General features: G+C 30.4%; 1 protein-coding gene across 6 annotated transcripts in view; it reads left to right on the forward strand.

Moving 5' to 3' along the window:
- LRP1 (LDL receptor related protein 1) overlaps nucleotides 1–24,380 on the forward strand; it is a 524,929-nt gene that overhangs the window by 178,126 nt on the left and 322,423 nt on the right. For all 6 annotated transcript variants that reach the window (XM_078780908.1, XM_078780909.1, XM_078780910.1 and 3 more), the window contains exon 6: nucleotides 21,672–21,938. In XM_078780908.1, the coding sequence (XP_078637034.1) occupies nucleotides 21,672–21,938 (267 nt within the window). The remainder of the gene's footprint in view (nucleotides 1–21,671; nucleotides 21,939–24,380) is intronic.

Genomic DNA, 24,380 nt, shown 5'->3' on the forward strand with positions numbered 1-24,380 from the left:
AGTCAAATCCTTTTTATCAATAGTCAAATCCTTTTTATCAATAGTCAAATCCTTTTTATCAATCGTGAAATCCTTTATATCAATAGTCAAATCCTTTTTATCAATAGTCAAATCCTTTTTATCAATAGTCAAATCCTTTTTGTCAATCGTGAAATCCTTTTTATCAATAGTCAAATTCTTTTTATCAATAATCAAATCCTTTTTATCAATAGTCAAATCGTTTTTATCAATAGTCGAATCCTTTTTGTCAATAGTCAAATCCTTTTTATCAATCGTCAAATCCTTTTTATCAATAGTCAAATCCTTTTTATCAAAAGTCAAATCCTTTTTATCAAGAGTCAAATCCTTTTTATCAATAGTCAAATCCTTTTTATCAATAGTCAAATCATTTTTAACAATAGTCAAATCCTTTATATCAATAGTCAAATCCTTTTTATCAATAGTTAAATCCTTTATATCAATAGTCAAATCCTTTTTATCAATAGTTAAATCCTTTATATCAATAGTCAAATCCTTTTTATCAATCGTCAAATCCTTTATATCAAGAGTCAAATCCTTTTTATCAATAGTCAAATCCTTTTTATCAATAGTCAAATCCTTTTTATCAATAGTCAAATCCTTTTTATCAATAGTCAAATCCTTTTTATCAATAGTCAAATCCTTTTTATCAATAGTCAAATCCTTTTTATCAATAGTCAAATCCTTTTTATCAATAGTCAAATCCTTTTTATCAATAGTCAAATCCTTTTTATCAATAGTCAAATCCTTTTTATCAATAGTCAAATACTTTTTATCATTGGTCAAATACTTTTTATCAATAGTCAAATCCTTTGTATCAATAGTCAAATCCTTTTTGTCAATAGTCAAATCCTTTGTATCAATCGTCAGATCCTTTTTTATCAATAGTCAAATCCTTTTTATCAATAGTCCAATCATTTTTAACAATAGTCAAATCCTTTTTATCAATAGTCAAATCATTTTTAACAATAGTCAAATCCTTTTTATCAATAGTCAAATCCTTTTTATCAATCGTCAAATCCTTTTTATCAATAGTCAAATCCTTTTTATCAAGAGTCAAATCCTTTTTATCAATAGTCAACTCCTTTTTATCAATAGTCAAATCCTTTTTATCAATAGTGAGATTCTTTTTATCAAGAGTCAAATCCTTTTTATCAATAGTCACATCCTTTTTATCAATAGTCAAATCCTTTTTATCAATCGTCAAATCCTTTTTATGAATAGTCAAATCCTTTTTATCAACAGTCAAATCCTTTTTATCAATAGTCAAATCCTTTTTATCAATAGTCAAATCCTTTTTATCAATCGTGAAATCCTTTATATCAATAGTCAAATCCTTTTTATCAATAGTCAAATCCTTTTTATCAATAGTCAAATCCTTTTTGTCAATAGTCAAATTCTTTTTATCAATAATCAAATCCTTTTTATCAATAGTCAAATCGTTTTTATCAATAGTCGAATCCTTTTTGTCAATAGTCAAATCCTTTTTATCAATCGTCAAATCCTTTTTATCAATAGTCAAATCCTTTTTATCAAAAGTCAAATCCTTTTTATCAAGAGTCAAATCCTTTTTATCAATAGTCAAATCCTTTTTATCAATAGTCAAATCATTTTTAACAATAGTCAAATCCTTTATATCAATAGTCAAATCCTTTTTATCAATAGTTAAATCCTTTATATCAATAGTCAAATCCTTTTTATCAATAGTTAAATCCTTTATATCAATAGTCAAATCCTTTTTATCAATCGTCAAATCCTTTATATCAAGAGTCAAATCCTTTTTATCAATAGTCAAATCCTTTTTATCAATAGTCAAATCCTTTTTATCAATAGTCAAATCCTTTTTATCAATAGTCAAATCCTTTTTATCAACAGTCAAATCCTTTTTATCAATAGTCAAATCCTTTTTATCAATAGTCAAATACTTTTTATCATTGGTCAAATACTTTTTATCAATAGTCAAATCCTTTGTATCAATAGTCAAATCCTTTTTGTCAATAGTCAAATCCTTTGTATCAATCGTCAAATCCTTTTTTATCAATAGTCAAATCCTTTTTATCAATAGTCCAATCATTTTTAACAATAGTCAAATCCTTTTTATCAATAGTCAAATCATTTTTAACAATAGTCAAATCCTTTTTATCAATAGTCAAATCCTTTTTATCAATCGTCAAATCCTTTTTATCAATAGTCAAATCCTTTTTATCAAGAGTCAAATCCTTTTTATCAATAGTCAACTCCTTTTTATCAAGAGTCAAATCCTTTTTATCAATAGTCAAATCCTTTTTATCAATAGTCAAATCCTTTTTATCAATAGTCAAATCCTTTTTATCAATAGTCAAATCCTTTTTATCAATAGTCAAATCCTTTTTATCAATAGTCAAATCCTTTTTATCAATAGTCAAATCCTTTTTATCAATATTCAAATCCTTTTTATCAAGAGTCAAATCCTTTTTATCAATAGTCAAATCCTTTTTATCAAGAGTCAAATCCTTTTTATCAATAGTCAAATCCTTTTCATCAATAGTCAAATCCTTTTTATCAATAGTTAAATCCTTTTTATCAATCGTCAAATCCTTTATATCAATAGTCAAATCCTTTTTATCAATAGTCAAGTCCTTTTTATCAATAGTCAAATCCTTTTTAACAATAGTCAAAACTTTTTTTATCAAGAGTCAAATCTTTTTTTATCAAGAGTCAAATCTCTTTTTTTATCAAGAGTCAAATCCTCTTTATCAATAGTCAAATCCTTTTTTAAATCAATAATCAAATCCTTTTTATCAATAGTCAAATCCTTTTTATCAAGAGTCAAATCCTTTTTATCAAGAGTCAAATCCTTTTTATCAAGAGTCAAATCCTTTTTATCAATCATCAAATCCTTTTTATCAATCGTCAAATCCTTCATATCAATAGTCAAATCCTTTTCATCAATAGTCAAATCCTTTTTATCAACAGTCAAATCCTTTTTATCAATAGTCAAATCCTTTTTATCAATCGTCAGATCCTTTTTATCAATAGTCAAATCCTTTTTATCAATAGTCAAATCCTTTTTATAAATCGTGAAATCCTTTTTATCAATAGTCAAATCCTTTTTATCAAGAGTCAAATCCTTTTTATCAACAGTCAAATCCTTTTTATCAATAGTCGAATCCTTTTTATCAAAAGTTAAATCCTTTTATCAATAGTCAAATCCTTTTTATCAATAGTCAAATCCTTTTTATCAATAGTCAAATCCTTTTTATCAATCTTCAAATCCTTTTTATCAATCGTCAAATCCTTTATATCAATAGTCAAATCCTTTCCATCATTAGTAAAATCCTTTTTATCAATAGTCAAATCCTTTTTATCAATAGTCAAATCCTTTTTATCAATAGTCAAATCCTTTTTATCAATAGTCAAATCCTTTTTATCAATAGTCAAATCCTTTTTATCAAGAGTCAAATCCTTTTTATCAATCGTCAAATCCTTTTTATGAATAGTCAAATCCTTTTTATGAATAGTCAAATCCTTTTTATCAACAGTCAAATCCTTTTTATCAATAGTCAAATCCTTTTTATCAATAGTCAAATCCTTTTTATCAATCGTGAAATCCTTTATATCAATAGTCAAATCCTTTTTATCAATAGTCAAATCCTTTTTATCATTCGTCCAATCCTTTATATCAATAGTCAAATCCTTTTTATCAATAGTCAAATCCTTTTTATCAATAGTCAAATCCTTTTTATCAATCGTGAAATCCTTTTTATCAATAGTCAAATCCTTTATATCAATAGTCAAATCCTTTTTATCAATAGTCAAATCCTTTTTATCAATAGTCAAATCATTTTTATCAATAGTCAAATCCTTTTTATCAATCGTCAAATCCTTTTTATCAATAGTCAAATCCTTTTTATCAATAGTCAAATCCTTTTTATCAATAGTCAAATCCTTTTTATCAATAGTCAAATCCTTTTTATCAATAGTCAAATCCTTTTTATCAATAGTCAAATCCTTTTTATCAACAGTCAAATCCTTTTTATCAATAGCCAAATCCTTTTTATCAATAGTCAAATCCTTTTTATCAATCTTCAAATCCTTTTTATCAATCGTCAAATCCTTTATATCAATCGTCAAATCCTTTTCATCAATACTCATATCCTTTTTATCAATAGTCAAATCCTTTTTATCAATAGTCAAATCCTTTTTATCAATAGTCGAATCCTTTTTATCAATAGTCAAATCCTTTAAATCAATATACAAATCCTTTTTATCAATAGTCAAATCCTTTTTATCAATAGTCAAATCCTTTTTATCAAGAGTCAAATCGTTTTTATCAAGAGTCAAATCCTTTTTATCAATAGTCAAATCCTTTTTATCAAAAGTCAAATCGTTTTTATCAATAGTCAAATCCTTTTTATCAATAGTCAAATCATTTTTATCAATCGTGAAATCCTTTATATCAATAGTCAAATCCTTTTTATCAATAGTCAAATCATTTTTATCAAGAGTCCAATCGTTTTTATCAATAGTCAAATCGTTTTTATCAATAGTCAAATCCTTTTTGTCAATCATCAAATCCTTTTTATCAATAGTCAAATCCTTTTTATCAATCGTCAAATCCTTTTTATCAATCGTCAAATCCTTTTTATCAATAGTCAAATCCTTTTTATCAATAGTCAAATCCTTTTTATCAATAGTCAAATCCTTTTTATCAACAGTCAAATCTTTTTTATCAATAGTCAAATCCTTTTTATCAATAGTCAAATCCTTTTTCTCAATAGTCAAATCCTTTTTATCAATAGTTAAATCCTTTTTATCAATCGTCAAATCCTTTATATCAATAGTCAAATACTTTTTATCAATAGTCGAATCCTTTTTATCAAGTCAAATCCTTTTTATCAATAGTCAAATCCTTTTTATCTATAGTCAAATCCTTTTTATCAATAGTCAAATCCTTTTTATCAATAGTCAAATCCTTTTTATCAATAGTCAAATACTTTTTATCAATAGTCAAATCCTTTGTATCAAGAGTCAAATCCTTTGTATCAATAGTCAAATCCTTTTTATCAATAATCAAATCCTTTTTATCAACAGTCAAATCCTTTTTATCAACAGTCAAATCCTTTTTATCAATAGTCAAATCATTTTTAACAATATTCAAATACTTTTTATCAATAGTCAAATCCTTTTTATCAATCGTCAAATCCTTTTTATCAATCGTCAAATCCTTTTTATCAATAGTCAAATCCTTTTTATCAATAGTCAAATCCTTTTTATCAATAGTCAAATCCTTTTTATCAATAGTCAAATCCTTTTTGTCAATAGTCAAATCCTTTTTATCAATAGTCAAATCCTTTTTATCAATAGTTAAATCCTTTATATCAATAGTCAAATCCTTTTTATCAATAGTTAAATCCTTTATATCAATAGTCAAATCCTTTTTATCAATAGTTAAATCCTTTATATCAATAGTCAAATCCTTTTTATCAATCGTCAAATCCTTTATATCAATCATCAAATCCTTTTTATCAATAGTCAAATCCTTTTTATCAATAGTCAAATCCTTTTTATCAATATTCGAATCCTTTTTATCAATAGTCAAATCCTTTTTATCAATAGTCAAATACTTTTTATCAATAGTCAAATACTTTTTATCAATAGTCAAATCCTTTGTATCAATAGTCAAATCCTTTTTGTCAATAGTCAAATCCTTTGTATCAATAGTCAAATCCTTTTTATCAATAGTCAAATCCTTTTTATCAATAGTCAAATCATTTTTAACAATAGTCAAATCCTTTTTATCAATAGTCAAATCCTTTTTATCAATCGTCAAATCCTTTTTATCAATAGTCAAATCCTTTTTATCAAAAGTCAAATCCTTTTTATCAATAGTCAAATCCTTTTTATCAAGAGTCAAATCCTTTTAATCAACAGTCAAATCCTTTTTATCAAGAGTCAAATCCTTTTTATCAATAGTCAAATCCTTTTTATCAATTGTCAAATCCTTTATATCAATAGTCAAATCCTTTTTATCAATAGTCAAGTCCTTTTTATCAATAGTCAAATCCTTTTTATCAATAGTCAAATCCTTTTTATCAAGAGTCAAATCCTTTTTATCAAGAGTCAAATCCTTTTTATCAAGAGAAATCCTTTTTATCAAGAGTCAAATCCTTTTTATCAATCATCAAATCCTTTTTATCAATCGTCAAATCCTTTATATCAATAGTCAAATCGTTTTCATCAATAGTCAAATCCTTTTTATCAATAGTCAAATCCTTTTTATCAATAGTCAAATCCTTTTTATAAATCGTAAAATCCTTTTTATCAATAGTCAAATCCTTTTTATCAATAGTCAAATCCTTTTTATCAATAGTCGAATCCTTTTAATCAATAGTCAAATCCCTTTAATCAATAGTCAAATCCCTTTTATCAATAGTCAAATCCCTTTTATCAATAGTCAAATCCTTTTATCAATAGTCAAATCCTTTTTATCAATAGTCAAATCCTTTTTATCAATCTTCAAATCCTTTTTATCAATCGTCAAATCCTTTATATCAACAGTCAAATCCTTTTCATCAATAGTCAAATCCTTTTTATCAATCGTCAAATCCTTTTTATCAATCGTGAGATTCTTTTTATCAAGAGTCAGATTCTTTTTATCATGAGTCAAATCCTTTTTATCAATAGTCACATCCTTTTTATCAATAGTCAAATCTTTTTTATCAATAGTCAAATCCCTTTTATCAATAGTCAAATCCTTTTATCAATAGTCAAATCCTTTTTATCAATCGTCAAATCCTTTTTATCAATAGTGAGATTCTTTTTATCAAGAGTCAAATCCTTTTTATCAATAGTCACATCCTTTTTATCAATAGTCAAATCCTTTTTATCAATAGTCAAATCCCTTTTATCAATCGTCAAATCCCTTTTATCTATAGTCAAATCCTTTTATCAAAAGTCAAATCCTTTTTATCAATAGTCAAATCCTTTTTATCAATCTTCAAATCCTTTTTATCAATCGTCAAATCCTTTATATCAATAGTCAAATCCTTTTTATCAATAGTCAAATCCTTTTTATCAATAGTCAAATACTTTTTATCATTGGTCAAATACTTTTTATCAATAGTCAAATCCTTTGTATCAATAGTCAAATCCTTTTTGTCAATAGTCAAATCCTTTGTATCAATCGTCAAATCCTTTTTTATCAATAGTCAAATCCTTTTTATCAATAGTCCAATCATTTTTAACAATAGTCAAATCCTTTTTATCAATAGTCAAATCATTTTTAACAATAGTCAAATCCTTTTTATCAATAGTCAAATCCTTTTTATCAATCGTCAAATCCTTTTTATCAATAGTCAAATCCTTTTTATCAAGAGTCAAATCCTTTTTATCAATAGTCAACTCCTTTTTATCAAGAGTCAAATCCTTTTTATCAATAGTCAAATTCTTTTTATCAATAGTCAAATCCTTTTTATCAATAGTCAAATCCTTTTTATCAATAGTCAAATCCTTTTTATCAATAGTCAAATCCTTTTTATCAATAGTCAAATCCTTTTTATCAATAGTCAAATCCTTTTTATCAATAGTCAAATCCTTTTTATCAATAGTCAAATCCTTTTTATCAAGAGTCAAATCCTTTTTATCAATAGTCAAATCCTTTTTATCAAGAGTCAAATCCTTTTTATCAATAGTCAAATCCTTTTCATCAATAGTCAAATCCTTTTTATCAATAGTTAAATCCTTTTTATCAATCGTCAAATCCTTTATATCAATAGTCAAATCCTTTTTATCAATAGTCAAGTCCTTTTTATCAATAGTCAAATCCTTTTTAACAATAGTCAAAACTTTTTTATCAAGAGTCAAATCTTTTTTTATCAAGAGTCAAATCTCTTTTTTTATCAAGAGTCAAATCCTCTTTATCAATAGTCAAATCCTTTTTTAAATCAATAATCAAATCCTTTTTATCAATAGTCAAATCCTTTTTATCAAGAGTCAAATCCTTTTTATCAAGAGTCAAATCCTTTTTATCAAGAGTCAAATCCTTTTTATCAATCATCAAATCCTTTTTATCAATCGTCAAATCCTTCATATCAATAGTCAAATCCTTTTCATCAATAGTCAAATCCTTTTTATCAACAGTCAAATCCTTTTTATCAATAGTCAAATCCTTTTTATCAATCGTCAGATCCTTTTTATCAATAGTCAAATCCTTTTTATCAATAGTCAAATCCTTTTTATAAATCGTGAAATCCTTTTTATCAATAGTCAAATCCTTTTTATCAAGAGTCAAATCCTTTTTATCAACAGTCAAATCCTTTTTATCAATAGTCGAATCCTTTTTATCAAAAGTTAAATCCTTTTATCAATAGTCAAATCCTTTTTATCAATAGTCAAATCCTTTTTATCAATCTTCAAATCTTTTTTATCAATCGTCAAATCCTTTATATCAATAGTCAAATCCTTTTCATCATTAGTAAAATCCTTTTTATCAATAGTCAAATCCTTTTTATCAATAGTCAAATCCTTTTTATCAATAGTCAAATCCTTTTTATCAATAGTCAAATCCTTTTTATCAATAGTCAAATCCTTTTTATCAAGAGTCAAATCCTTTTTATCAATCGTCAAATCCTTTTTATGAATAGTCAAATCCTTTTTATCAACAGTCAAATCCTTTTTATCAATAGTCAAATCCTTTTTATCAATAGTCAAATCCTTTTTATCAATCGTGAAATCCTTTATATCAATAGTCAAATCCTTTTTATCAATAGTCAAATCCTTTTTATCATTCGTCCAATCCTTTATATCAATAGTCAAATCCTTTTTATCAATAGTCAAATCCTTTTTATCAATAGTCAAATCCTTTTTATCAATAGTCAAATCCTTTTTATCAATAGTCAAATCCTTTTTATCAATAGTCAAATCCTTTTTATCAACAGTCAAATCCTTTTTATCAATAGTCAAATCCTTTTTATCAATAGTCAAATCCTTTTTATCAACAGTCAAATCCTTTTTATCAATAGCCAAATCCTTTTTATCAATAGTCAAATCCTTTTTATCAATCTTCAAATCCTTTTTATCAATCGTCAAATCCTTTATATCAATCGTCAAATCCTTTTCATCAATACTCATATCCTTTTTATCAATAGTCAAATCCTTTTTATCAATAGTCAAATCCTTTTTATCAATAGTCGAATCCTTTTTATCAATACTCATATCCTTTTTATCAATAGTCAAATCCTTTTTATCAATAGTCAAATCCTTTTTATCAATAGTCGAATCCTTTTTATCAATAGTCAAATCCTTTAAATCAATATACAAATCCTTTTTATCAATAGTCAAATCCTTTTTATCAATAGTCAAATCCTTTTTATCAAGAGTCAAATCGTTTTTATCAAGAGTCAAATCCTTTTTATCAATAGTCAAATCCTTTTTATCAAAAGTCAAATCCTTTTTATCAATAGTCAAATCATTTTTATCAAGAGTCAAATCGTTTTTATCAATAGTCAAATCGTTTTTATCAATAGTCAAATCCTTTTTGTCAATCATCAAATCCTTTTTATCAATAGTCAAATCCTTTTTATCAATCGTCAAATCCTTTTTATCAATCGTCAAATCCTTTTTATCAATAGTCAAATCCTTTTTATCAATAGTCAAATCCTTTTTATCAATAGTCAAATCCTTTTTATCAACAGTCAAATCTTTTTTATCAATAGTCAAATCCTTTTTATCAATAGTCAATATTTTTTCTCAATAGTCAAATTCTTTTTATCAATAGTTAAATCCTTTTTATCAATCGTCAAATCCTTTATATCAATAGTCAAATACTTTTTATCAATAGTCGAATCCTTTTTATCAAGTCAAATCCTTTTTATCAATAGTCAAATCCTTTTTATCAATAGTCAAATCCTTTTTATCAATAGTCAAATCCTTTTTATCAATAGTCAAATCCTTTTTATCAATAGTCAAATACTTTTTATCAATAGTCAAATCCTTTGTATCAATAGTCAAATCCTTTGTATCAATAGTCAAATCCTTTTTATCAATAATCAAATCCTTTTTATCAACAGTCAAATCCTTTTTATCAACAGTCAAATCCTTTTTATCAATAGTCAAATCATTTTTAACAATATTCAAATACTTTTTATCAATAGTCAAATACTTTTTATCAATAGTCAAATCCTTTTTATCAATCGTCAAATCCTTTTTATCAATCGTCAAATCCTTTTTATCAATAGTCAAATCCTTTTTATCAATAGTCAAATCCTTTTTATCAATAGTCAAATCCTTTTTGTCAATAGTCAAATCCTTTTTATCAATAGTCAAATCCTTTTTATCAATAGTTAAATCCTTTATATCAATAGTCAAATCCTTTTTATCAATAGTTAAATCCTTTATATCAATAGTCAAATCCTTTTTATCAATAGTTAAATCCTTTATATCAATAGTCAAATCCTTTTTATCAATAGTTAAATCCTTTATATCAATAGTCAAATCCTTTTTATCAATCGTCAAATCCTTTATATCAATCATCAAATCCTTTTTATCAATAGTCAAATCCTTTTTATCAATAGTCAAATCCTTTTTATCAATAGTCGAATCCTTTTTATCAATAGTCAAATCCTTTTTATCAATAGTCAAATACTTTTTATCAATAGTCAAATACTTTTTATCAATAGTCAAATCCTTTGTATCAATAGTCAAATCCTTTTTGTCAATAGTCAAATCCTTTGTATCAATAGTCAAATCCTTTTTATCAATAGTCAAATCCTTTTTATCAATAGTCAAATCATTTTTAACAATAGTCAAATCCTTTTTATCAATAGTCAAATCCTTTTTATCAATCGTCAAATCCTTTTTATCAATAGTCAAATCCTTTTTATCAAAAGTCAAATCCTTTTTATCAATAGTCAAATCCTTTTTATCAAGAGTCAAATCCTTTTAATCAACAGTCAAATCCTTTTTATCAAGAGTCAAATCCTTTTTATCAATAGTCAAATCCTTTTTATCAATTGTCAAATCCTTTATATCAATAGTCAAATCCTTTTTATCAATAGTCAAGTCCTTTTTATCAATAGTCAAATCCTTTTTATCAATAGTCAAATCCTTTTTATCAAGAGTCAAATCCTTTTTATCAAGAGTCAAATCCTTTTTATCAAGAGAAATCCTTTTTATCAAGAGTCAAATCCTTTTTATCAATCATCAAATCCTTTTTATCAATCGTCAAATCCTTTATATCAATAGTCAAATCGTTTTCATCAATAGTCAAATCCTTTTTATCAATAGTCAAATCCTTTTTATCAATAGTCAAATCCTTTTTATAAATCGTGAAATCCTTTTTATCAATAGTCAAATCCTTTTTATCAATAGTCAAATCCTTTTTATCAATAGTCGAATCCTTTTAATCAATAGTCAAATCCCTTTAATCAATAGTCAAATCCCTTTTATCAATAGTCAAATCCCTTTTATCAATAGTCAAATCCTTTTATCAATAGTCAAATCCTTTTTATCAATAGTCAAATCCTTTTTATCAATCTTCAAATCCTTTTTATCAATCGTCAAATCCTTTATATCAACAGTCAAATCCTTTTCATCAATAGTCAAATCCTTTTTATCAATAGTCAAATCCTTTTTATCAATAGTGAGATTCTTTTTATCAAGAGTCAGATTCTTTTTATCAAGAGTCAAATCCTTTTTATCAATAGTCACATCCTTTTTATCAATAGTCAAATCCTTTTTATCAATAGTCAAATCCCTTTTATCAATAGTCAAATCCTTTTATCAATAGTCAAATCCTTTTTATCAATCGTCAAATCCTTTTTATCAATAGTGAGATTCTTTTTATCAAGAGTCAAATCCTTTTTATCAATAGTCACATCCTTTTTATCAATAGTCAAATCCTTTTTATCAATAGTCAAATCCCTTTTATCAATAGTCAAATCCCTTTTATCAATAGTCAAATCCTTTTATCAATAGTCAAATCCTTTTTATCAATAGTCAAATCCTTTTTATCAATCTTCAAATCCTTTTTATCAATCGTCAAATCCTTTATATCAATAGTCAAAACCTTTTCATCAATAGTCAAATCCTTTTTATCAATAGTCAAATCCTTTTTATCAATAGTGAGATTCTTTTTATCAAGAGTCAAATCCTTTTTATCAATAGTCACATCCTTTTTATCAATAGTCAAATCCTTTTTATCAATCGTCAAATCCTTTTTATGAATAGACAAATCCTTTTTATCAACAGTCAAATCCTTTTTAACAATAGTCAAATCCTTTTTATCAATAGTCAAATCCTTTTTATCAATCGTGAAATCCTTTATATCAATAGTCAAATCCTTTTTATCAATAGTCAAATCCTTTTTATCAATAGTCAAATCCTTTTTGTCAATCGTGAAATCCTTTTTATCAATAGTCAAATTCTTTTTATCAATAATCAAATCCTTTTTATCAATAGTCAAATCGTTTTTATCAATAGTCGAATCCTTTTTGTCAATAGTCAAATCCTTTTTATCAATCATCAAATCCTTTTTATCAATAGTCAAATCCTTTTTATCAAAAGTTAAATCCTTTTTATCAATAGTCAAATCCTTTTTATCAAGAGTCAAATCCTTTTTATCAATAGTCAAATCCTTTTTATCAAGAGTCAAATCCTTTTTATCAATAGTCAAATCCTTTTTATCAATTGTCAAATCCTTTATATAATAGTCAAATCCTTTTTATCAATAGTCAAGTCCTTTTTATCAAAAGTAAAATCCTTTTTATCAATAGTCAAATCCTTTTTATCAAGAGTCAAATCCTTTTTATCAAGAGTCAAATCCTTTTTATCAAGAGAAATCCTTTTTATCAAGAGTCAAATCCTTTTTATCAATCATCAAATCCTTTTTATCAATCGTCAAATCCTTTATATCAATAGTCAAATCGTTTTCATCAATAGTCAAATCCTTTTTATCAATAGTCAAATCCTTTTTATCAATAGTCAAATCCTTTTTATAAATCGTGAAATCCTTTTTATCAATAGTCAAATCCTTTTTATCAATAGTCAAATCCTTTTTATCAATAGTCGAATCCTTTTAATCAATAGTCAAATCCCTTTAATCAATAGTCAAATCCCTTTTATCAATAGTCAAATCCCTTTTATCAAGAGTCAAATCCTTTTATCAATAGTCAAATCCTTTTTATCAATAGTCAAATCCTTTTTATAAATCTTCAAATCCTTTTTATCAATCGTCAAATCCTTTATATCAACAGTCAAATCCTTTTCATCAATAGTCAAATCCTTTTTATCAATAGTCAATCCTTTTTATCAATAGTGAGATTCTTTTTATCAAGAGTCAGATTCTTTTTATCAAGAGTCAAATCCTTTTTATCAATAGTCACATCCTTTTTATCAATAGTCAAATCCTTTTTATCAATAGTCAAATCCCTTTTATCAATAGTCAAATCCTTTTATCAATAGTCAAATCCTTTTTATCAATCGTCAAATCCTTTTTATCAATAGTGAGATTCTTTTTATCAAGAGTCAAATCCTTTTTATCAATAGTCACATCCTTTTTATCAATAGTCAAATCCTTTTTATCAATAGTCACATCCCTTTTATCAATAGTCAAATCCCTTTTATCAATAGTCAAATCCTTTTATCAATAGTCAAATCCTTTTTATCAATAGTCAAATCCTTTTTATCAATCTTCAAATCCTTTTTATCAATCGTCAAATCCTTTATATCAATAGTCAAATCCTTTTCATCAATAGTCAAATCCTTTTTATCAATAGTCAAATCCTTTTTATCAATAGTGAGATTCTTTTTATCAAGAGTCAAATCCTTTTTATCAATAGTCACATCCTTTTTATCAATAGTCAAATCCATTTTATCAATCGTCAAATCCTTTTTATGAATAGTCAAATCCTTTTTATCAACAGTCAAATCCTTTTTATCAATAGTCAAATCCTTTTTATCAATCGTGAAATCCTTTATATCAATAGTCAAATCCTTTTTATCAATAGTCAAATCCTTTTTATCAATAGTCAAATCCTTTTTGTCAATCGTGAAATCCTTTTTATCAATAGTCAAATTCTTTTTATCAATAATCAAATCCTTTTTATCATTCGTCCAATCCTTTATATCAATAGTCAAATCCTTTTTATCAACAGTCAAATCCTTTTTATCAATCGTCAAATCCTTTTTATCAATAGTCAAACATTTTTGTCAATAGTCGAATCCTTTTTGTCAATAGTCAAATCCTTTTTATCAATAGTCAAATCGTTTTTATCAATAGTCAAATCCTTTTTTATCAATAGTCAAATCGTTTTTATCAATAGTCGAATCCTTTTTGTCAATAGTCAAATCCTTTTTATCAATCGTCAAATCCTTTTTATCAATAGTCAAATCCTTTTTATCAATAGTCAAATCCTTTTGTCAATAGTCCAATCCTTTCTATCAATAGTCAAATCCTTTTTGTCAATCGTGAAATCCTTTATATCAATAGTCAAATCCTTTTTATCAATAGTCAAATCCTTTTTATCAATAGTCAAATCGTTTTTGTCAATAGTCAAATCCTTTTTATCAATAGTCAAATCCTTTTTATCAATCGTCAAATCCTTTTTATCAATAGTCAAATCCTTTTTATCAAAGTCAAATCCTTTATCAAATCCTCCAAAGCCAGTCGCCGACTGGGCATCCTCCGTCGTGCGAAGTCCTTCCTCGGCACACCTGAGCTCCTCACCACATACAAGGCTTTCATCCGCAGCTCAATGGAATACTGTTCTCCCCTATGGGCCGGTGCTCCTGCCTCACACCTAGCTCGGCTTCACGCTGTTGAAACCAAAGCTTTCAGAATTATTGGAATCTCCCACGATGAAGCTATCTCTGAGGGCCTTTCACTCACTCACCGCAGGCAGGAAGGTGGTCTTTCTGTCTTCTACCGACTCCTCTCCGGCCTTGCACCCCCAGCTCTCTCTGTGCTCTGTCCCCCAAATATTCCTACAGGTCGCACAAGATCTGCCAGCAACCCTCTGATGGTTAAACTGCCGAAATCTCGGCTCTCCGCTCACCTTCACTCTTTCATTCCTCTTTTCTCCCGCCTCTGGAACAAACTCCCTCACTCCCTTCAATCCCACTCCTCCCTCCAGGTCTTTAAAACAGCTGTTCACCACCATCTCTTATCTTCCCCCATCCAAAACCTTGATCTTTTCTACCCCCGCTAATTCACCCCAGATCCACCTTGTTTGAAATTCCAACTTCTTTCCTGGAAGTCCTGGCAGTGTCCATATGTTTTATACCTCTCCCACTGCCCCCTTCCCCCCCCCCCCCCCAAAGCCCTCGCCCTCTCTCAGATCTCTCGATGTCTCCATGTCTCTCGGTCCCTGCTCTCAAATGTTGTGTTTGTGTCCTTCCCCCTCTCTCCCCATCTTGTCTACCGCTCCCTATGTTATATGTTTTATGTGTCGGTTTGTCTTTCTGTGTAATTAATGTTCGCTCTTTCACGAGCCTCGATCTTGTATACAAAAAAAAAAAAAAAAAAAAAAAAAAAAAATCCTTTTTATCAATAGTCAAATCCTTTTTATCAATCGTCAAATCCTTTTTATCAATCGTCAAATCCTTTTTATCAATAGTCAAATCCTTTTTATCAATAGTCAAATCCTTTTGTCAATAGTCCAATCCTTTCTATCAATAGTCAAATCCTTTTTATCAATCGTGAAATCCTTTATATCAATAGTCAAATCCTTTTTATCAATAGTCAAATCCTTTTTCTCAATCGTCAAATCCTTTATATCAATAGTCAAATCCTTTTCATCAATAGTCAAATCCTTTTTATCAATAGTCAAATCCTTTTTATCAATAGTCAAATCCTTTTTGTCAATCGTGAAATCCTTTTTATCAATAGTCAAATTCTTTTTATCAATAATCAAATCCTTTTTATCATTCGTCCAATCCTTTATATCAATAGTCAAATCCTTTTTATCAACAGTCAAATCCTTTTTATCAATCGTCAAATCCTTTTTATCAATAGTCAAACATTTTTGTCAATAGTCGAATCCTTTTTGTCAATAGTCAAATCCTTTTTATCAATAGTCAAATCGTTTTTATCAATAGTCAAATCCTTTTTTATCAATAGTCAAATCGTTTTTATCAATAGTCGAATCCTTTTTGTCAATAGTCAAATCCTTTTTATCAATCGTCAAATCCTTTTTATCAATAGTCAAATCCTTTTTATCAATAGTCAAATCCTTTTGTCAATAGTCCAATCCTTTCTATCAATAGTCAAATCCTTTTTGTCAATCGTGAAATCCTTTATATCAATAGTCAAATCCTTTTTATCAATAGTCAAATCCTTTTTATCAATAGTCAAATCGTTTTTGTCAATAGTCAAATCCTTTTTATCAATAGTCAAATCCTTTTTATCAATCGTCAAATCCTTTTTATCAATAGTCAAATCCTTTTTATCAAAGTCAAATCCTTTATCAAATCCTCCAAAGCCAGTCGCCGACTGGGCATCCTCCGTCGTGCGAAGTCCTTCCTCGGCACACCTGAGCTCCTCACCACATACAAGGCTTTCATCCGCAGCTCAATGGAATACTGTTCTCCCCTATGGGCCGGTGCTCCTGCCTCACACCTAGCTCGGCTTCACGCTGTTGAAACCAAAGCTTTCAGAATTATTGGAATCTCCCACGATGAAGCTATCTCTGAGGGCCTTTCACTCACTCACCGCAGGCAGGAAGGTGGTCTTTCTGTCTTCTACCGACTCCTCTCCGGCCTTGCACCCCCAGCTCTCTCTGTGCTCTGTCCCCCAAATATTCCTACAGGTCGCACAAGATCTGCCAGCAACCCTCTGATGGTTAAACTGCCGAAATCTCGGCTCTCCGCTCACCTTCACTCTTTCATTCCTCTTTTCTCCCGCCTCTGGAACAAACTCCCTCACTCCCTTCAATCCCACTCCTCCCTCCAGGTCTTTAAAACAGCTGTTCACCACCATCTCTTATCTTCCCCCATCCAAAACCTTGATCTTTTCTACCCCCGCTAATTCACCCCAGATCCACCTTGTTTGAAATTCCAACTTCTTTCCTGGAAGTCCTGGCAGTGTCCATATGTTTTATACATCTCCCACTGCCCCCTTCCCCCCCCCCCCCCCCAAAGCCCTCGCCCTCTCTCAGATCTCTCGATGTCTCCATGTCTCTCGGTCCCTGCTCTCAAATGTTGTGTTTGTGTCCTTCCCCCTCTCTCCCCATCTTGTCTACCGCTCCCTATGTTATATGTTTTATGTGTCGGTTTGTCTTTCTGTGTAATTAATGTTCGCTCTTTCACGAGCCTCGATCTTGTATACAAAAAAAAAAAAAAAAAAAAAAAAAAAAAATCCTTTTTATCAAGAGTCAAATCCTTTTTATCAATCGTCAAATCCTTTTTATCAATCGTCAAATCCTTTTTATCAATAGTCAAATCCTTTTTATCAATAGTCAAATCCTTTTGTCAATAGTCCAATCCTTTCTATCAATAGTCAAATCCTTTTTATCAATCGTGAAATCCTTTATATCAATAGTCAAATCCTTTTTATCAATAGTCAAATCCTTTTTCTCAATCGTCAAATCCTTTACATCAATAGTCAAATCCTTTTCATCAATAGTCAAATCCTTTTTATCAATAGTCAAATCCTTTTTATCAATAGTGAGATTCTTTTTATCAAGAGTCAAATCCTTTTTATCAATAGTCACATCCTTTTTATCAATAGTCAAATCCATTTTATCAATCGTCAAATCCTTTTTATGAATAGTCAAATCCTTTTTATAAATCGTGAAATCCTTTTTATCAATAGTCAAATCCTTTTTATCAATAGTCAAATCCTTTTTATCAATAGTCGAATCCTTTTAATCAATAGTCAAATCCCTTTAATCAATAGTCAAATCCCTTTTATCAATAGTCAAATCCCTTTTATCAATAGTCAAATCCTTTTATCAATAGTCAAATCCTTTTTATCAATAGTCAAATCCTTTTTATCAATCTTCAAATCCTTTTTATCAATCGTCAAATCCTTTATATCAACAGTCAAATCCTTTTCATCAATAGTCAAATCCTTTTTATCAATAGTCAATCCTTTTTATCAACAGTGAGATTCTTTTTATCAAGAGTCAGATTCTTTTTATCAAGAGTCAAATCCTTTTTATCAATAGTCACATCCTTTTTATCAATAGTCAAATCCTTTTTATCAATAGTCAAATCCCTTTTATCAATAGTCAAATCCTTTTATCAATAGTCAAATCCTTTTTATCAATCGTCAAATCCTTTTTATCAATAGTGAGATTCTTTTTATCAAGAGTCAAATCCTTTTTATCAATAGTCACATCCTTTTTATCAATAGTCAAATCCTTTTTATCAATAGTCAAATCCCTTTTATCAATAGTCAAATCCCTTTTATCAATAGTCAAATCCTTTTATCAATAGTCAAATCCTTTTTATCAATAGTCAAATCCTTTTTATCAATCTTCAAATCCTTTTTATCAATCGTCAAATCCTTTATATCAATAGTCAAATCCTTTTCATCAATAGTAAAATCCTTTTTATCAATAGTCAAATCCTTTTTATCAATAGTGAGATTCTTTTTATCAAGAGTCAAATCCTTTTTATCAATAGTCACATCCTTTTTATCAATAGTCAAATCCATTTTATCAATCGTCAAATCCTTTTTATGAATAGTCAAATCCTTTTTATCAACAGTCAAATCCTTTTTATCAATAGTCAAATCCTTTTTATCAATCGTGAAATCCTTTATATCAATAGTCAAATCCTTTTTATCAATAGTCAAATCCTTTTTATCAATAGTCAAATCCTTTTTGTCAATCGTGAAATCCTTTTTATCAATAGTCAAATTCTTTTTATCAATAATCAAATCCTTTTTATCATTCGTCCAATCCTTTATATCAATAGTCAAATCCTTTTTATCAACAGTCAAATCCTTTTTATCAATCGTCAAATCCTTTTTATCAATAGTCAAACATTTTTGTCAATAGTCGAATCCTTTTTGTCAATAGTCAAATCCTTTTTATCAATAGTCAAATCGTTTTTATCAATAGTCAAATCCTTTTTTATCAATAGTCAAATCGTTTTTATCAATAGTCGAATCCTTTTTGTCAATAGTCAAATCCTTTTTATCAATAGTCAAATCCTTTTTATCAATAGTCAAATCCTTTTGTCAATAGTCCAATCCTTTCTATCAATAGTCAAATCCTTTTTGTCAATCGTGAAATCCTTTATATCAATAGTCAAATCCTTTTTATCAATAGTCAAATCCTTTTTATCAATAGTCAAATCGTTTTTGTCAATAGTCAAATCCTTTTGTCAATAGTCCAATCCTTTCTATCAATAGTCAAATCCTTTTTGTCAATCGTGAAATCCTTTATATCAATAGTCAAATCCTTTTTATCAATAGTCAAATCCTTTTTATCAATCGTCAAATCCTTTTTATCAATAGTCAAATCCTTTTTATCAAAGTCAAATCCTTTATCAAATCCTCCAAAGCCAGTCGCCGACTGGGCATCCTCCGTCGTGCGAAGTCCTTCCTCGGCACACCTGAGCTCCTCACCACATACAAGGCTTTCATCCGCAGCTCAATGGAATACTGTTCTCCCCTATGGGCCGGTGCTCCTGCCTCACACCTAGCTCGGCTTCACGCTGTTGAAACCAAAGCTTTCAGAATTATTGGAATCTCCCACGATGAAGCTATCTCTGAGGGCCTTTCACTCACTCACCGCAGGCAGGAAGGTGGTCTTTCTGTCTTCTACCGACTCCTCTCCGGCCTTGCACCCCCAGCTCTCTCTGTGCTCTGTCCCCCAAATATTCCTACAGGTCGCACAAGATCTGCCAGCAACCCTCTGATGGTTAAACTGCCGAAATCTCGGCTCTCCGCTCACCTTCACTCTTTCATTCCTCTTTTCTCCCGCCTCTGGAACAAACTCCCTCACTCCCTTCAATCCCACTCCTCCCTCCAGGTCTTTAAAACAGCTGTTCACCACCATCTCTTATCTTCCCCCATCCAAAACCTTGATCTTTTCTACCCCCGCTAATTCACCCCAGATCCACCTTGTTTGAAATTCCAACTTCTTTCCTGGAAGTCCTGGCAGTGTCCATATGTTTTATACCTCTCCCACTGCCCCCTTCCCCCCCCCCCCCCCAAAGCCCTCGCCCTCTCTCAGATCTCTCCATGTCTCCATGTCTCTCGGTCCCTGCTCTCAAATGTTGTGTTTGTGTCCTTCCCCCTCTCTCCCCATCTTGTCTACCGCTCCCTATGTTATATGTTTTATGTGTCGGTTTGTCTTTCTGTGTAATTAATGTTCGCTCTTTCACGAGCCTCGATCTTGTATACAAAAAAAAAAAAAAAAAAAAAAAAAAAAAAAATCCTTTTTATCAATAGTCATATCCTTTTTATCAATCGTCAAATCCTTTTTATCAATCGTCAAATCCTTTTTATCACTCGTGAAATCCTTTATATCAATAGTCAAATCCTTTTTATCAATAGTCAAATCCTTTTTCTCAATCGTCAAATCCTTTTTATCAATAGTCAAATCCTTTTTATCAATAGTCAAATCCTTTTTATAAATCGTGAAATCCTTTTTATCAATAGTCAAATCCTTTTTATCAATAGTCAATTCCTTTTTATCAATAGTCAAATCCTTTTTATCAATAGTCAAATCCTTTTTATCAATAGTTAAATCCTTTTTATCAATAGTCAAATCCTTTTTATCAATAGTCAAATCCTTTTTATCAATAGTCAAATCCTTTTTATCAATAGTCAAATCCTTTTTATCAATAGTCAAATCCTTTTTATCAATAGTCAAATCCTTTTTATCAATCGTCAAATCCTCTTTATCAATAGTCAAATCCTTTTTATCAATAGTCAAATCCTTTTTATCAATCGTGAAATCCTTTATATCAATAGTCAAATCCTTTTTATCAATAGTCAAATCCTTTTTCTCAATCGTCAAATCCTTTTTATCAATAGTCAAATCCTTTTTATCAATAGTCAAATCCTTTTTATAAATCGTGAAATCCTTTTTATCAATAGTCAAATCCTTTTTATCAATAGTCAATTCCTTTTTATCAATAGTCAAATCCTTTTTATCAATAGTCAAATCCTTTTTATCAATAGTTAAATCCTTTTTATCAATAGTCAAATCCTTTTTATCAATAGTCAAATCCTTTTTATCAATAGTCAAATCCTTTTTATCAATAGTCAAATCCTTTTTATCAATAGTCAAATCCTTTTTATCAATAGTCAAATCCTTTTTATCAATCGTCAAATCCTCTTTATCAATAGTCAAATCCTTTTTATCAATAGTCAAATCCTCTTTATCAATAGTCAAATCCTTTTTATCAATAGTCAAATCCTCTTTATCAATAGTCAAATCCTTTTTATCAATAGTCAAATCCTTTTTATCAATAGTCAAATCCTTTTTGTTAATAGTCCAATCCTTTATATCAAGTCTTTCATCGTTCCTTTGGCTTGTTCCGTTGTCTTGTATCTTTGTGTCATTTGAAATATACATCCTGTAGTCACATGTATCCAGTTGCTTGCTGCTGAATCTCCTCCTCATTGTCTTGAACGATATTCCCATATTCTCATCTACCTGTACCATTTAAATTCCACACCTAATTCATTTTCATGCTCCCCGTCTCCAAATCCCCAGAGCCTGTAGACCGCCCTGCTGTGCTGGTGATCGTCAACTACGGCTCGGTGGTCCTTCAGTACCTGAATGCAAGTTTCGTTCCGGGCCTATCACGCATTCCGGTGAACCAGGTTACCGGCCTGGACTTCCTGTACTCTCGTGAAAGAGTGTGCTGGCTGGATTCGGCCGGACAGGAACGGAAGGGTGACCGCCTGCACTGCGTGATGCTTCCTGGCCTGCGGGACGTGGTGTATCTGCCTCCTGTTAACCTGTCTCTCAGCCTGAACAGTGAGTGATGCCATGCGGGGCAAACACACGAAACTTTACTCGTAACAAAATGGCAGCGTTTTATTCACTGAAGTTGAAAGTTGCATGGATAAAATGGGTCTCGAAGCAAATGTTTTGGGGGTTGAGTGGGGATTTATGATGGGCCTTGATGTGGGTGGTCATTGCTGTTTGTTAATCAAGTGGGCAGTGCCAACAGTCCAACATGCTAGCTCAAAGTATGTCAAAAAGGAAGACACAGAATGACTTGGAGTGGATCATGGTTCTTTTTCTCCAAAACTTGAATTTCGTTTGAGTGCGTTTGAAGAGGAACCCATTTGGGTGCAACTTTGTGGTTTGTGACTGAATCATTGCGCATTTCTGGGATCGCATCAGAAACGTAACATTAAGATAACAACTTGGAAGGTATTTTCATTGAGTCAATAACATGCTAGTTGGTAGTTAATTGATAGGTTATTGTCAGGTTATTGAGCAGTGCGAGGAAAGGATGACAGCGGCCTGAGAGTGAAAAACCCCAAATGAGCACCAATGCCTACAAGAAAGTGAATGAATGGAAGACTAATTCTCCTGTTAAATTTCACGGGACTTCGCAGATTGATCCGATGACGGCCATCTCTGTTGGTGGAGATTCGATATCGCTGCAGCATATCGGTATGGTGAGTCGAGCTACATGTAAAACATAAGCTTAGCCTTTCAAAAGGTTCTCTGGAGGCCCTTGGGTACCCCGTATGGTCTGAGGGTTACGTAAGGTACAATTAGCCCTCATTAGCACAATTGCACACCCCGGCCTGCCTGCAGGTCCATGCTTTCTCTCAAAGGCTCCCCTGATTTTGTTTTGGCTCAACTGGTGAGTGAAATATTTCATCATAGCTGGGTCATGCACTGCTAATTGGACACAATTATTGAGCAAGTCTTGACTGTAGATGCGTGAAAACACACCTACATGGGCAAATCACAGCATCGTCGGTGATCTTTCCCAACGTGCACTCAATCGGTACACATTGAAGTGTGCACGAATGCCTCGTACTTTTTACCTGTGATTATATTGGTGGAGGGTTTGCAAGACTTGTATTAGCATCTTATTAACTCCAAACCCCCTCACTCTTTTGTGTTTGTTTTCAACCTCATCATCTTGTACTGTAATTGTTCACAACTGTTTGGGATACGAGTGGGCCCGTTGGTCCATTGGACCAAATTTGTAATTGGCGATAATGGCCATGTTGCATACCTGCCTGCCGTACTGCTTGAGCATTACCTTGCCTTTCATCAAGCCGAAATGTGCTTGTGCCAGGGTGGTGTGATTGTACCTTCGTTATTATTATCGCCAAATTATGCTACTATTATAAATTAATGTTGTTAATATTATGGTATTAATTGATAAATGTTTTGTTACAATGTTATCTTTTTTTTTGTTTTGTTATTTATTAGCTCGTCCCTGTCCCCACAGCAGGAGACGGGATTTTGTAATCACTTATCGGTGTGTGTGTGTGTGTGTGTGTGTGTGTGTGTGTGTGTGTGTGTGTGTGTGTGTGTGTGTGTGTGTGTGTGTGTGTGTGTGTGTGTGTGTGTGTGTGTGTGTGTGTGTGTGTGTGTGTGTGTGTGTGTGTGTGTGTGTGTGTGTTTGTCCAGGTTGTAACTTGTTTTTACCATTTGAGCTATTTTCATCAAATTTTCACCAAAGCTTTATTATAATAACCAGCAACGGTACCCGCCCTACTATGGGCGGGGCTCCAATTGGGAGGCCCAAATGAAAAGGTAAAATATCAGAAATTGAAGGCTTTTTTATTTTAAACGATTCATATAAACATCCGTTGAATCATATCACACGCAAATCATCAAAATCTAAACAGTACATGGCACCCAGTTTGAAGAAAGATTGAATTCTGCAAAACGGAAGCGGCCGCTACACGTCTTTCTCAGTCGCACGTAGGCCTATATGTGTGAAGAGTGCGCGCCGAATCTGTAACACGGAAGCGGCCGCTACACCTGTTTCTCAGTCGCTTTGCACACGCTGCGGTGTTACTTCGGATCCGCACGTTTCTATAGGACGCACGTTTTCACAATGCGTTCGGATCCGCACGTTTTCACAATGAAAACATCGTCACTTAAACGATTTATATTTCATGACGCTCATTCTTATGCTTATTAAAAGTTCATTAAACATTACAAGTTCATTAAAGGATTACGAAACGAAAAACATTACGAAATTACGTTCACACCGTCACGTCAAACACTACCGTGAACACATACATCATCACAACATCGTCACAATGAGAACATCGTCACAATGAACGTTATGCGAACGCGAATGTTATGCGGGAGTCCAAACCTGAGAATGCTGGAGACTAAAGCTGAAATTGGAAAAATTAAATAGCCTATTTTACTCCTGGGGATCCCAGGATTACCCACACAAAATATCGTTCCGATCGGTTCAGCAGTTTTTGC

Source organism: Myxine glutinosa, chromosome 6, assembly GCF_964187855.1.
Source record: "Myxine glutinosa chromosome 6, kmMyxGlut1.1, whole genome shotgun sequence".
In the NCBI taxonomy this organism is placed as follows: domain Eukaryota; kingdom Metazoa; phylum Chordata; class Myxini; order Myxiniformes; family Myxinidae; genus Myxine; species Myxine glutinosa.